At 41.5% G+C, this 14,358-nt stretch overlaps 1 protein-coding gene across 9 annotated transcripts in view; it reads right to left on the reverse strand.

The window, feature by feature from the left end:
- Positions 1-14,326, reverse strand: part of LOC309599090 (protein PHTF1-like) — a 32,102-nt gene extending 17,776 nt beyond the window's left edge. For 5 of the 9 annotated variants that reach the window (XR_014230185.1, XM_082330244.1, XM_082330242.1 and 2 more), the window contains exons 1-6: positions 13,873-14,000; positions 9,576-10,246; positions 2,758-2,895; positions 2,173-2,315; positions 1,120-1,287; positions 87-195 (exon numbers count right to left, since the gene is read on the reverse strand). Coding sequence is in view for 8 of the 9 variants with exons in the window: in XM_082330244.1 (XP_082186370.1) it covers positions 87-195; positions 1,120-1,287; positions 2,173-2,315; positions 2,758-2,895; positions 9,576-10,199 (1,182 nt within the window). In the remaining variant the exon portion in view is untranslated. Of the gene's footprint in view, positions 1-86; positions 196-1,119; positions 1,288-2,172; positions 2,368-2,757; positions 2,896-9,575; positions 10,247-12,993; positions 13,053-13,872 lie in introns of those variants that run through there. The other 4 variants (XM_082330243.1, XM_082330238.1, XM_082330240.1 and 1 more) reach the window with 4 other exon arrangements.
- Positions 14,327-14,358: the final 32 nt, after the last annotated feature.

The raw sequence follows: 14,358 nt of genomic DNA on the forward strand, positions 1-14,358 counted from the left end.
GGGAAGGCTATACAGCGAGCCTGAAAACTGTCAGAAGCTACTTCCAAAATGCTAAGAATGAGCTGTCGCTAGGGAAGATTGAATACCTGTGACACTGGAGGTTCATGCAGGTCCAGCTGAAGTCTCTGCACAACATCAGTGAAATCTTCAGCATGAAAACAAACCACATCTTTGGTTATACGAGGCTGGTCACTCCTGGAAAAAGATGAGAATTCCAGGAATTTTTAAAGAATTTGAGTTACAGAGAATTACAGCTCTTTCCAGCAGAAAGTTTCATTGAACCAATGACCTACTTCAGTTTTACACTGCGCACAAAGACTCATCACCTCTCGATACACATAGTAGTTTGAAAAGGAGATATCATTCATGGATTTCTTTTTTTTTTTTAATTTTATTCTTTCTTGATGCATGCACAACAGAAGCGATGTTTTCATGGACAAATACTATACTGAAGTGTCCGAGAACTAGGTTCAAATTGCCACTATCAAAGTAGGAACCACAATTTGCCTCAATTATTCCATTCTATACTTAGAATAATTCTGTATTAAGGGAAAAACGTAAAGTTTTTTTTATTCAACATAAGTGCATCAGAGTAAAGGAAGTTCCGGCACCTTTTACTCATATGACAATCTAATGAGATTGCTAAGGATGCTACCCAATTTCTGCTGTAATTGCTAGAAATAACAACGATGCAAGTCTAGTTTCTGTGCAAGGTCAACAGCAATGTCCTGGGCACATGAAATGAGAAAGCACTGTAGCTGTGAAATTAATTATATTGAGTTCTTAGATTACTGTTACGGAAGTTAGCATTCACCTACCTATTCAGGAAAAGAACAACCACAGTCATGGTCTAGGCACGGTATCTTAAGGCTTATTTTGTATGCCACTAACATTTTCTGCAAACTGCTGTGTTACAACTTTTCTACTGCCTCAGGAAGAGGGAAAAATAGCAGGTATATAGCTGGGGTTTTTCAAGCTCTAGACAGCATTTATCTCATTACAGGGCTTAAACCATTTCTTTGATTAGGCTTGTTTTCCAAGGAATTTTCTTTTTTTAGGAGAAAAAATGTTTAGAATTACGCCCTCTGACTAGAATAGTTGCATTTCAGTGGCACTTACCATTCCCCAAACTGTACAGCCTTCAGAACACCTACGGCAGCTGTACTCTGCCAGTCAAACCCCTGACCCACATGATCAGCGTGAGCTCTCGTTCTGTCTTCAAACAGAACCTCACGGGGCTCGCTGGTCCGAGGTAGGTACTGGAGATTCTTTATTTCGTTCATTGACCTACGACGTGATAAAAAGACATACTAAAAAATGTTTCAGACTACTCAAAAATAAATACCTGTATTAAAATAATCTTTAAGTGTTGTGTGCTGCAGGCTTCAAAATCAAAGACCAAAGCACTTCCCTCTGATTTCTTCTAGGTGTTTATTCGACAAAAGATTGAAACAAATACAGCAAAGTACAATTCAGGTTATGAGATCAAACTTTATAAAACAAATCCAATCACCAAAAAAAATTTTTTGTTCATTGTGCTGAAAGAATTCTTCCAGGAATTTAATAGTATGTAAAATAGAGCTATTTTAATAGATACTGAATTTTAGTTATTTGGGAGTACGTCCAAAAATTCTGCTTGAAATTACAATTAAAATATGCTTCCAATTCTTTATCTCCTAAAATTTGTTCTACAGCACACTCTTTCTGAGAAAGACAACAGGTACCTACGTATGCCACAATATTTCCCGACAAGGCAGACAGTATCACAAGTGCTTTCGCGCTAACATTAAAACGTGACACGAACAGCGTAAGGATCTCTGCTGTTTTAGAGCATTTCACCTGCCCCCACCACCAAATTAGTTCTTTCCACAGAAATAAGATGAATAAAAAAAGTCTCCTGAAGGATAGTAAAAAGAGGTTTCAATCTTAAGAAAGCATGGATCTAGGACATACTACTATGAAAAGCGGTGAAATAAAATGACCATTGCAAATAACATATTTGTCTTATCCTCTGAGCCAATTTGAAAGAGAAATGCAAATGAAACTTAAATCTGTGAATAAGCCTTCTGCAGAACTAGTTACACATAAAGCATGTAGGTTTTGTTCTCACATCTAATGCAGACATAACCGCAATGTTTTACCTTTAACACGGAAAGGAAAACAAAACATTACCGGCGCCGTTTGAATGGCGATTTTGGCATATCAGCTGTTGGGATCATCTGCTCTCCCGGTCTCACCCACATTATGGGACCGTCATCGCTTTGTGACCTGCACTGAAGTCTGAGACTAGAAAGAGTACCCCAGGGCAAAGTCATCTAAAAGAAAACAAAAACAAAACAACCCACAAAACACACATAACACAAAACACTGGGTGAGATAGAAAAATTAAATGATGCCTTTGGTAAAACTGGTTCAAATTTGCTGTCAAAAGAATTGCATAGAAACTAAAGTAAGTTCAAGAGGTAAAATATATTCCAAGCTAACTTTATCGAACTTAATTTTTAGGGAAGTAGTTGATTATGTAGTGCATATGTATGATAAACTATAGTTAGTTTTTTAATTATTCGCACAACCGTAGCTACCTAATTCAGTACCTTTCATTTGGACGCAGGAAAGAACATACCTCAGAAGCCCAAATGATAAGCACGTCAATAGAGAAAATACTTTATGGTTTCTAATTACTGGGAAATGTATGAACTTAGTAATCACTTAAATATCTATAGCGCTCTAAACAAAACACCACAAGTTACTCCTTACTCTGAGAAACGGAGATTCTTCTAACATATCTAGAAATTCTGGAAAGTAGTCCCCAACTTCTTCATCCACTGCTCCAACAAGACTGATCTGCCGCATTGGTCCTGCTCTGTAGGTTCCACAGCAGTACGTTCGATTGACCTGAGTGGCCAGAAGGGAAAAGACAATACCACCACGGCTTTAGTTCTGTTGCAAGAGATTACAATTCATTGATATAATACACTAGGCCACGGCTGAGATGAATCTTGGACTCATCTACATCTGTTTCATCAGGGATGCCTTTAGGAATATGCACAGAGACTGTTTAGAACAGATGCCCATAGGGTATCCCAAGAGAAAAGAACTCCTGTGTGTATTACTGATAGGAAATACTTCTAAAGTTTGAATAACAGCAAGTTAGTACTTGACTAATTCAGGAACAATTCAACACTTCCAGGCTGACTTGAGAAATCCACCATGCAAAGTTTCATTGTGACTTGGTCTTTCACCAGCAAACTTCAACTCCCTACTCATTTGTGCAGTTGACTTCTCCATTTCACACCGTACGCTATTGAAATATGTACATTCTTCATTTCAGTCGTGTCCTATACGTCTTTTCCCTATGACCGTAGTGAAAAATCTAGGTGTCCTTCACGCAGTGGTTCTGATAATATTGCTATAGTATATACACAAAATTGGACAAAACATTGAGGAAATGAGGGGTCTAGCTAGAAATCCAGCGTTCACGTGCAACAATTTTAGGGTTACCATTTGCAATATAACCTGCTGTCACTGCTGTGGCCAGAAACACTTCCAGCTCTTTGCCATCCTCTGCAGCACAGCCTGTCCCACTTTCCCAGGTCATCTGGAAACTTTTCTTGCCAGTTTCCCATTCCCAGAGGAAAACCACTGGCAAGGCTCCAGCGCTCTCTAGTCTCGTCCTATGGGCTGCAGCTGTAACAGGCCATACGGCCACAGAGGAGGTTGTATGTAGATGCAGCAGCTATTCAATCTTAAAAGATCAGAAATTCTGCCATAATTAATGTTTTGTATACTCAGTTGTGTCTGAGCCCCAACCTTCCATCACCCTTCACCAGCCTCTCTGCATCTGTCAAGTGGTTCTAGTGGTGAAAAACTACAGCCAGTCTCCACGGCTAAGTGGTGGGACAGGTACAAAGGACAGAGGGTTACTGGTAAATTTGCAATTTTACAGTCATGTTCAGGAAGCGTGCTACCTTTTATAACTCCATGTATAGATATATGTATGAAGCAGCTTAGTTTTAAGTTTTTTAGTTTGAAGTTTTGCAGTTTAGCCAACAAACCAGATGTAGTTAAACTACTCCATGAAGTTGTTAAAGGTAAATTAGGAAAGACAAATAAAGCAAGAGTTACAGTTACTGCTGCAATTTTATCCTCTAGCAGCAGCTATAGATATTTAGCTTCTTAATTACAGGAGTTTAGCTCCCTCCTACTTCCAGAGTCATCCTTTCTTTAGCTTTGTATATGTGCAGTTGGCAGCTCTGCACTGATTGCGCACACTTACATTTTAATTAAAAGCTAAGTAGGAGCCAAAGACAACTTCACACGTAGCTTTATTCCTCAGCCCTAAGCCAACGGCTGCACAGCATCACCTCTACCTGCATGTGCAGAAGTTTACATCCCAAGCCGCTCACAGATCTTCATCGCGCAGCCCAAGCGCTCCACCTTCAAGCCCATCAAGGCCAGCAGCAGCAGCCGGATGAGCACACATTAACTTTCTGGCTTTGACCATACAGATTTCATGAACCAGGCACTACCTTCAGAAGCTGTTAATTCTTTCTGGCTGTTGCCCTAAGAAAGTTAACTCTCCACATCCTATTAGAACACTACCGGTAAAGGTTCATATCTAACGTTGGCAGAGTGGAACCATTTCACCAGCTAGCTAGAATGCATTTCAGAGCAGTAGTATTGGAAAACCATAGCATTAGTCTAGTTCTGTGCACCTACTGGAGAACTAAGGACTGAAATGTTCCAGTCCATAAGCCAGTTAACTGCCTGGTACTATTAAATAAGGGGAGATAGACTGCTTCCAGATGAGACTCATTCTATTGAAACCACCTGCTGAGTACTCACTAGTAGTTCACAGGTGTTTGTCACAAGCTAAAAATGAATTGTAATACCATATGCAGTTTCTCCTTGTAAGGTTTTCAAAGGGAATGAAAAAATGGAAGCTTAAATTATTTTTTTTAATGCACTAGAATGCAATGAAAAAGAGAAAAGAAGTCAAGAGCTATAAAGGAGACACTAAAAATACTAGGAAATCTTGGATTTCAGTGTTTTGCTATTTTATGTTTTTGTGTAATAACAAGCATGTTCATGACCACCTAAAAGAACAGGCATCTTACTCATGCGACACCCAACTGTAAAGGCAGCCTAAGTAACCTGCTTGCTGCACCGCCTTGCAAACTACTTTGAGCTTTCATTTGCCAAGCGCTCTAGATGCGCTCTTAACAGCGACATTAACTTCACAGCCATCTTCGTGCACCCCTCTTTTCAGGAAGAGAGATGAGACTATGAAATACCTTTGTTATATCCACTAGGATCCTATATCCACTTTGTTATCCACTATATCCACTTTGTTATATCCACTAGGACCTTTCTCAAAGTTTCTTATTTTTGTTTAAAGTTCAATTCTTGTTTAGGAACTTAGCACAGGTCATTCCAGTTTACATGGCTGCCAGAAGTTAATAACTTATTACCACAGCACCTTTATTGCTATAATTTGTTCACTATGCTTCTTTAAAAAGATTAGTGGATCATATCAGTACGAACTGCCACTATCTACAAATCAGATCATATGCTATCTTTACTGTTGTGAAAGGACCATCGGGTTAGTAAGACCACTCAGGCGTCCTGTGCCCTTTCAAAATGCCAAACAGCTATCACTACCCTACGTATCCCCTACTCCATACAGTATCACACTAAAAGTGAAACTATAGGCATATTTAATATCAGCTCTTGTGTTCATGGAGACATTTTATAGCAGCTGAATGACGTGCCTATCAGTGTTTCGCACACTTGAGTAAGAACAGAAGCAGACAGCATCAGTGTTTCCTGTAGAAGATGCAGATCTGGTGTGTGCGTGGTACCGAGATCATTCCGACCTCGCCTCATGAAGGGTTAAGCAAGCAGTATGCCTCTGTAGGGGAAGAAGAGGACATACAGATGAGGCGTAAGCTTGAGACAAACAAGGTTAAGTTTCAGAAGTTTCTCTCTAGTTTCAAGAAAAGCATGAATCAGTTGACAGTGACAATATTTCCATATGTCATCAGCTATAAAACCAACCACACAAACGCTTTGCTACAAGGAAGAAAGCAAGACGAGGCCTACTATTTACAACAGAAGAAGGAAAGGAGGACAGCGTGACATGCCACTACAGCAAGGGTTGTGTGTGACTAAAACCTGTCAGATATTTCAGTAAGACCATCGGGCATTATTTATATGGCTTAAGGGATAAACCAAATTAAGTTTGCAGTACAGATGCACAATTTCTCCATTTCATACTCTGATAGCTTCTGCTAAAGAGAAGAAATTGCCTTTCCAGAATAAGAGACCTTTTTCCAGGAGTAAGAAAAGTTAAGATGGGGCAGACAACCAAACCGTGATATGGTTCATTAACCAAAGCCGTCAGGAATAGAGTAACCTTTTCTGCCAGTATGCTGCAGGAGTAGGGAAACTTATCCTATTTACCTGCTGGCTGCTTCTCCCACCTCCTTCCCAGAAGCAATAGCAGTTATGCAAAACCTGCTTCCCCCAACTCTTTCCCTGCCTGTTCCCAGAACCCCCGCTCCTGTGTGACAGTTTAACTGTTCTTGGCCCATAGAGAGAACTGATCAGGCGGCTGATCAGTTTGTTCTTGGAAACAAAAGCAGAAGTGGTTTTTCAAGTCTAGATATATTCCAATTCGGTGAGCAGACCTAGAAGCAGTCGTACTGAAACAAGTGACAGGGAAAATAAGAGTTCATTCTAGCTGCACTGCTAAGAACTTTCAAATTGAAGTATACCCTTATGCAAAGAAAGCTTACAAATTACTGTTCGGTAATTTGAGTCTTGAAAGCTTAGTCCATGTAAATAGCTCCAAACTAAACCTTAGCCTTAGCACTAAAGTATTAGAATAAATGAGCCAGAGCCAATGCAAGCAAGAAATCCGGAGAACATTGAAGCTTAATTATTTTAATATACAGAAACCAAACAGTTATACTACAAATACACATTGGAGCACTTTGTTATAAACGTTCAATGTACATTGTCCTCACTGCCCTGAGAACAAAGGAATTCGCCTTGCAAGGGAGTTAATTATCAGTAGATTTTTATGAAGTCTTCCAGATTGAAGTCCTTATTTTGAATTGGAGACATTTCCTACTAAAATTCAGTTTGTCTGAAAAGGTACACAAAACAGCTGAATGCTGTACAAGCCAAAGGTCACATTAACTTTCAGTTCACTTGCAGTTTACAGATCAAATTTTGATTTCTTGACACCAAGTCTCCAAGACTCAAGACTACCTAATGCTTGAAATCCCCTTGCCACAGGATGGTTCAGTACAGCACACAAGCTCATGCATACAGAAGGTTCAACCAAGAATGGAGGAGACTTTTAACTGAGCATCTTCAATTAAAAATAATATCAGTATTACAGCATACAACACTACTGTAACATGCTTAATTTGCAAAGGCATAACTATAAAGTGTTTTTTTATTGTAAAGTGGTTTTGTATTATACAGTTTCTCATATAGGCAGGTCCAAAAGTGAAGCTTAACCAACCTGTTCATTCCTCAACAGTGCCGCCAAGGAACAGCAGTAAAACAGCCAGACTTATCCTCCCTGTGCTCGCTCAAGCAGGGCATTTTAGCCTTCTCTATTTAAAGATAAAGCTAGCTTGCAAAACTTGAGTTTTAGCAGCATGCAGCTACCATAATTGAATCCACCATCAACTTAAATGCATCCTTAAACTAGCTACTTTACCATCATCTATATTCTCTGAAGAGTCCTGTTTCAGCTGTCTTAAGAGTTGTGACAACTACACTGCTCTGTGTTTGCTCAGCACGTGAACCGCACTAACATACACCAGCCAGAGAGGATTAATTAACCAGGTCACACCAAAGCTGGGCTTAGAGAGGTGTTTTAGACCAACTGAACCTTACGTTATGACTCAATCGTAATGAAGTTTAGACAGTACTTAAAATAGAATTAATTGAAATACCAGCACAGACTATAACCCAGTGAAGCCTCTTATTTATTACCATACATTCCTCACGTGTATTTATAGTATAAGCTGTTCACGTTCACAAGACTGAGACGTTCACCAAGAAAAAGTGTAATTGTTAAATATCCAATCGGCGCTGCTTAGCCATTTTAGGGGGTCATCGCATGTACTCAAAGTAAATTAGAATGTAATCACGATGTCAAAGAACATAGGTAAGTCACTCATACAGAATACTTTAAAACCTAACCTGTGGACAAGTTTCACATCTGCAGAGCACAGGTGTGTACTGTGCAAAAGCGTTCTCGCTGATAGCAGCCGTTTGTACGCTCAGACAGACTGGGTTTGGAGTACTACGCACTCTGACGCAGCTCTGTCAGTGCAAAGAATTACTTAAATCAAGAAATAGAAGCTGGTTTAAAATAAGTGCCGCAACAGCTATTCATTGTCAAACAAATTCATAAGTTAAGTGTCAGAATTACTAATTTAATGCTCTCTGTGATAAATGCTGGAAGGTATTTAAAGACTCCGCAAGTGACCACACAGTAACTTTCTGAAGAGCAGTAACTGCTTTTCCAATGCAAATCTTGCTTATAAGCATCTGGTAAACTCTGGAGAGATCCAGAGAGCCCATCCACAAGCGTTACCATTTCAAAATCTGTTGCTAAAGAAGGTCTGTTCCAGTAGCACTGAAGTGCACTCCGCTACAGAGTTTCAGGTTTTTCCTTCCAACAGGTGAACCAGTAAAAGGAATTAAGGTCTTGAATAAATACTTTAAAAGTAATCAGCAGTTTGAATCTGTTCTCATACTAGACTAACCAGAAAGAGGTTTTATTCCATCTGAATCAAATTTATCTCAACTGTAATGTTGCTGTATGTTCACAGATATTTCTAAGCTTGATCAAAAGAGTCAATGCAAGGGTTTTTCATATGGGAATCCTGAAATTAGCTTAGTTATTACTGTTGCATCCGTTTAAGTTACATGGAGATACAGTTTGAGAATTTAAGATAGTTTAAGCCTACTATGGAAATCAAGGTAGCATATAAAGTGAAAGCCTTTTCCAAAGGCAATTAAAAAGATATTCTAACCACCTCTCTGAAGCTGGAAAGTTTAAACACCCAGCATCAGCCACTGACAGAATTAAGATGTTAAAAAACCTTATTTATTGTGAATGATGTACTGAAACCTGAAGAGTAACGTCATTGCAAAAAAACCCCACATCTGTTGAATAGAAAAAGCAGCATTAGTATTTGCAATCTATACAACTCTTAAAACGGATTTGCCTGTTGTTTTGAACAATGTGAGTGTTCTTCCAGGTTTAGAAGATCAACTGAAAGACTGCAAGAAGATCAGTGCAAATCTTTCTACAGGTCATGGTTAGCAGTCTCTGAAATGTGATTCACCAACTACCAGTGGGCACAAGAGAGCTTTAAGCAGAAATAGAATAAGCAGCACAGTAGCAGCAGTCCCAACATCATCTTTTTTTATCTGCTTAGAAAAAAATTTGTGCCTCACCTATTTTAGGCCATCCCTGCTCTGGATTAATGAGATTAATCAAATCTAGGTGTTGTGCAACTTTTATGCCTTTAAACAGTTCTTACCTGAGAGTGAAAATTTGAAATTGTTGTTGTTTCAATGTCCTTCTTGCCCAAAATTTCCATTTTCACTGGAGTGTTAGGAAAGTTAAAAGCAAAGTAATCCAGGAAGTCTGGTAAATAAGCAGCTGCTCCATGTACTATGGCTAAAGCATAGTAAGCTGCATTTTTATCATTTTCACTGAATGACAACGCAAGAAACTCTTCTGCAAATCTCTCCATCTCCACTGGAGACAAAAATGAGAGTTCATCCATGTAAGCATGAAGGACCAGAGCACCACCATTGGACTGATGTTCTTCATGAATGAAGTTACTAAATTTAGTGCCAGTTTTCAAGAAGCTGCTGCGAACAGAATGCTCCTGGTGTGTCACAAATGGTGTTTGTACTCCCTGGGGTATTCGATATTCCTGCATACCCAAATTCAGTCTGCAGAGCTGCTCATCCTTCAGATACCTGAAGGATTCCTTGTTCATTTCTAAGTTATCACACTGTCCTTGAGACAGAGTCTCTTTGTCGATGCGAGTGAGTCCAGCACACACAGTCTGCACTTCCTTGTTGTACATCTTCAGGCGTTTTCCCCTCATATCTTCCCGGTGTTTCTTTTTCTTTTTTTTCTTTATCTTCTTCATGATAAGACCATCAGCTCGCTGGGTTTTCCCATTTTCATCTGGAGTTTCTGGCAGCAACAATAAAGAGAAGATTAGAGTTCTGCAGTTGCAGCATATTCACCCCAAAAGAATTAAGACCTCTCATTTGCTAAAGCTAGCTATTCCTAGGAAGACTGACCAATAGTAACGCCTTGACTTTTGACTTACAATACTCAATTACTCAACAAAAAATGCAGTACATCTAGTTATTATGCAAAGGAAGGCTTGAATTAAGGAAAACTTCCAAAACTCAAGCTTAATATTTTAGAAATACTTCCATTTTTAATAGATTTATTAGAATACCTTTAAAAGGAGTCCATATTTCAGAACATCTATAATTAAGTACATTAATAACTTCTGACATTTAAGGCAGTGCCATGCAGGGGAAGAGGATAAACAAGTATGCGTAACATTTAAACATTAAGACTTTCATTACAGAACACTTCCCTGATTTTGGATACACAATATAGAAGCAAAACAGAGTGCTACTGAAGAGGTGCAAGCATTACAGACATTTAGAAGTAAAAACACTTAAAGCAGTTAGTTTTCTGGCCCCCCAAAAAAATAAAATCTCAGACTGCTGATCTTTTGTATTAAAGGATTCGAATTATCATATCCACATCTTGAGCTATCTTTTGCTAGTCTTATAGTTAACCACTCAGTGAATTCAGAGCTAGAAATTAAGAGGTTGGGGTTTTTTTTAAAATGTTAATCAACCTGTAAAAGGCTAAAGGCTGAGAGATAAAATGTAAAGAAGTAGTTCTGTTAGGCAAAATGTATTAGTTTAATTGCTCATCTTCTAGGAATAAAAAGGAATTCAAATAATATTTAGCAAGTGACAATGGTAGAAATCTTGATAGTCCAGCTGTTAAAAAAACTCAATTGCCAAGACAAGATTTTAATCTGTCCAAATCAAAGAACGATTTCATACCAACAATGCACATAAACCTCTAAGAGCCATACTACCAGGACAGCTATGGGGATCAGAGCGATCTGCTGCTGAAGGTAACATCTGACTGGAAGATGCAATAGCTAAAGTTTTTCAGTTTCACACAGCACAGGGCTTTGCGCGAACAAAATTTCCTTTCTTTGTCTGCAAAGCTATCCAATCTGTATTCCCTCTTCATTCTCTTGCAGTACTTGAACTTAAAGGAAAAAAAAACATGTTACACTGATCTATGAGAAAAGGTGTAATGATAAACACATGCAGCTGCAAGTTATTTAGTCTAACCACAGTATTTAACTATATCATTACTAGTTTGGTCTCAGAGCTCTTTAGTAAAGATGGTTGACCTCCATAACAGCCTGGTGTAATGAACAGAATTACTCATGAAGCAAAGAAAGAGCCGATTGCTTAATACTAACTTCATACAATTGTTTTAGGACCTGAAATACAAGTTTTCACAGTACTGCTGTTAGCCTTTACAAACAGCAAATGCCCTTATTTTTGTATTACAGCTAGGGAAACCAGGAAAAGAAAGGTGGTATCACTTGCTTTGGTAAGTCAACTGAAACAGTTCTTTGAAAAAGCTTTTCTGGAAGTCTCAGAAGTCAGGCGTGCATAAGTTTACTCAGTCACTAGGCTCCCAGGTATAGATACTGCTTTACTAACTGCAAGGAACATACTAATCACACAGAAGATCTTTTTCAGGTGGGACCAGAGATTCCAAGCTGAAACTAAACAAGAATTTCATGCCACCACTGAGCTGTTGGGAATACTTCCCTGTAGATGTTTAAGTTAATTTTTGGTTGTTAAAGGTGTCTTATTTTAAGCATTTCTAATTTTAGATATAGTTTAAAAATCTCAGACGTGCACTACTTTTAATTCAGAGTATCTTCCTGTTTGAAGATATTCCCTAATAGCAGACACATGCCTAGCACTCTTTGCATTTTGGAGCTTCCAGTGAACACTGGTCTATTTTCAGGATAAAAGCTATCCTGACCACTGCTCTGTCCACTGAACACAGCAGAATCCCGCTACTACAGTGAGTAACCTCTGTATTAAGCAAAGCTAGACAGTGACATTATGGTAATGCCTGACAATCTTGGAGGAAATACAGTTTTAATCATTCCTTTAAATAAATGGAAAGCTTCCAGTACCTCAAACACAAAGAAAGCTATAGCCAGGTCAAACTACGGGCTCCCACAGTGAGGAAGAATAACAGCAGCATCAATAACTCAGCTAGTCTAAAACCATTAGACATCACATAACTGAACGCACTAGTATCACTATTAAACAGCAAAAACACTGGAAATGTTCATTGTCACCTGTGGCCAAAGATAAGAATAGTATAGTCAAAGAAATAGGCAGTTTAATTAGATTATACATAGAAATAAAAACTAATAGTGAAAGACAGGAAAAGAAATCCAGCCCCAGCCTGAAACCCACTACACATGCAGTCTAGGACAAGTAGTGAAGAGCTCCAGAATTCCAGTTAGCAAACAGCTTCCCTTCACAAATCTGGAATTCAGATGGTAATTTTAAGTGTTTAAGTCTTCATTAAAAGAAGGCCTCATTGGATTACCGGGTTAGAACTGACATACAGTGACACTCCCAGTCTACAAAGATATACTGCTTCTGTAGTTTTATCAACACTTATCAAGCTAAAGTTTGAAGTTTACAATCCAGAACCTTTTATAGTCATTATTCAAACACAGTGGTTTAGAAGCATTTGACAGTGGCAAAAAGTCCCTCCCCATAATAGTTTTGCCCATTCTTAAGACAGTACTATCTAGCGTTTACACTAGAGACCTAAATTCTCTTAAGTACACGCACCTTTGGTTTCTTTGGCACAATACCCTCACATATACTCCTGGAGCATAATTCACAACATAGTATCTTTATTACAGCAGCTTTTATAATTGCTTTTTATCTATGTTGCTCTCACCAAGAGGTTCTTTCCTGTCACAAATCTGTGAGCAGAACCAAAACAGTCATTCTGTACTGTTAAAAAAAAAAAAAAAAAAAAAAAAAGGAAAAAGGGGACACCCCCCCCCCCCCCCAAATCTAGAGACGTCTTGGCCTTCCTATTAGAGAAATCTCAGGGCATTTACTAAAAACAAAAACAAAACCAAAAACCAAACAGCGGCTTCTCAGTTTAGTATATGTTAATGCAAGCATAGTAGGAAGAAAGCTTTACTATCAAAGCACTTGTGTTTTGAGCCTGCGAGGAGGGCAGTTCTGACCAGCAGCAGCAGAGGAAGAGCAGCACCAGCGGAGTCCCCGTGCCTCGCACCGGGAGCCCGCGGCTCCGGTCCCTCTGCCGCACACGCCCGGGCTCTGCGCTCCCCCTGCACCGGAGGGAGCGTCGTGCCCCACGACGACGACGGGGACCAAACCCCGGCGCTGCTCGGGCTACCTCGCACACCGCCGCACGATAACGCTCAGGGCTCCGGGAGCGGCGAGCGTTCTTCTCCGCTCCCGCCCTCACCCGGGCGGGCGAGGCCGAGCCCGAGCGAGCGGCTCCGCCGCCGAGCCCGCCCGGCCAAGGAGGGCGGCGTGCGAGGCCGCCGCCGAGGGACGTGGCGGGCGGGCTCCGCCGGGGGCGATCCGCACCGGCCGAGCGACCACCGGGCGCCCAAGGCGGGCACCGGCCCGGGTGCGCGGGCGGCAGCCGGTCAGCCGCGCTGCCCGCCCCCCCCCCCCGCTCCTCACCTCGCTTGCTGGGCCGCCCGGCTGCCCCGTCCGCGGGGCTGCCCCGCCTCGCCTTCTGCGGCTGCCCGGCGGCCAGGCGGCCGGGCTCGGGGCCGGCGGCGGGGCGATGGCGGTGGTGGTGGTGGCGGCGCTCCTCGAGCGCGGCGGGCGGCGGCAGGCTGAGCGGGGAGAAGGTGAAGAGCCCGGCGGCGGCGGGCAGGCCGGGCAGGGCGGCCGGGGGCAGCGGCTCCGCCGGGCCGGGCCCCGCCAGCAGCTGCTGGCTCAGCCGGGCCCGCTTGCCGCCCGCCGCCTCGCCGGGGGGACCCCGCCGCCGCCGCCCTCCACCGCGGGGCCGGCCGGGCCGGTCCCCCGAGGGGAGCGGCGGCGGCTCCTCCGGGGCCCGGGACACTGCGCGCACCGCAGCGACCTGCGCAGCCATTTCACAGTCTCCCTCACACACATTTAAATGGCCCGAGCGCCAGGCGGGAACGCGCAGGCGCCGCGCGG

Source organism: Platalea leucorodia (assembly GCF_965183815.1).
Source record: "Platalea leucorodia genome assembly, chromosome: 19".
Classification (NCBI taxonomy): domain Eukaryota; kingdom Metazoa; phylum Chordata; class Aves; order Pelecaniformes; family Threskiornithidae; genus Platalea; species Platalea leucorodia.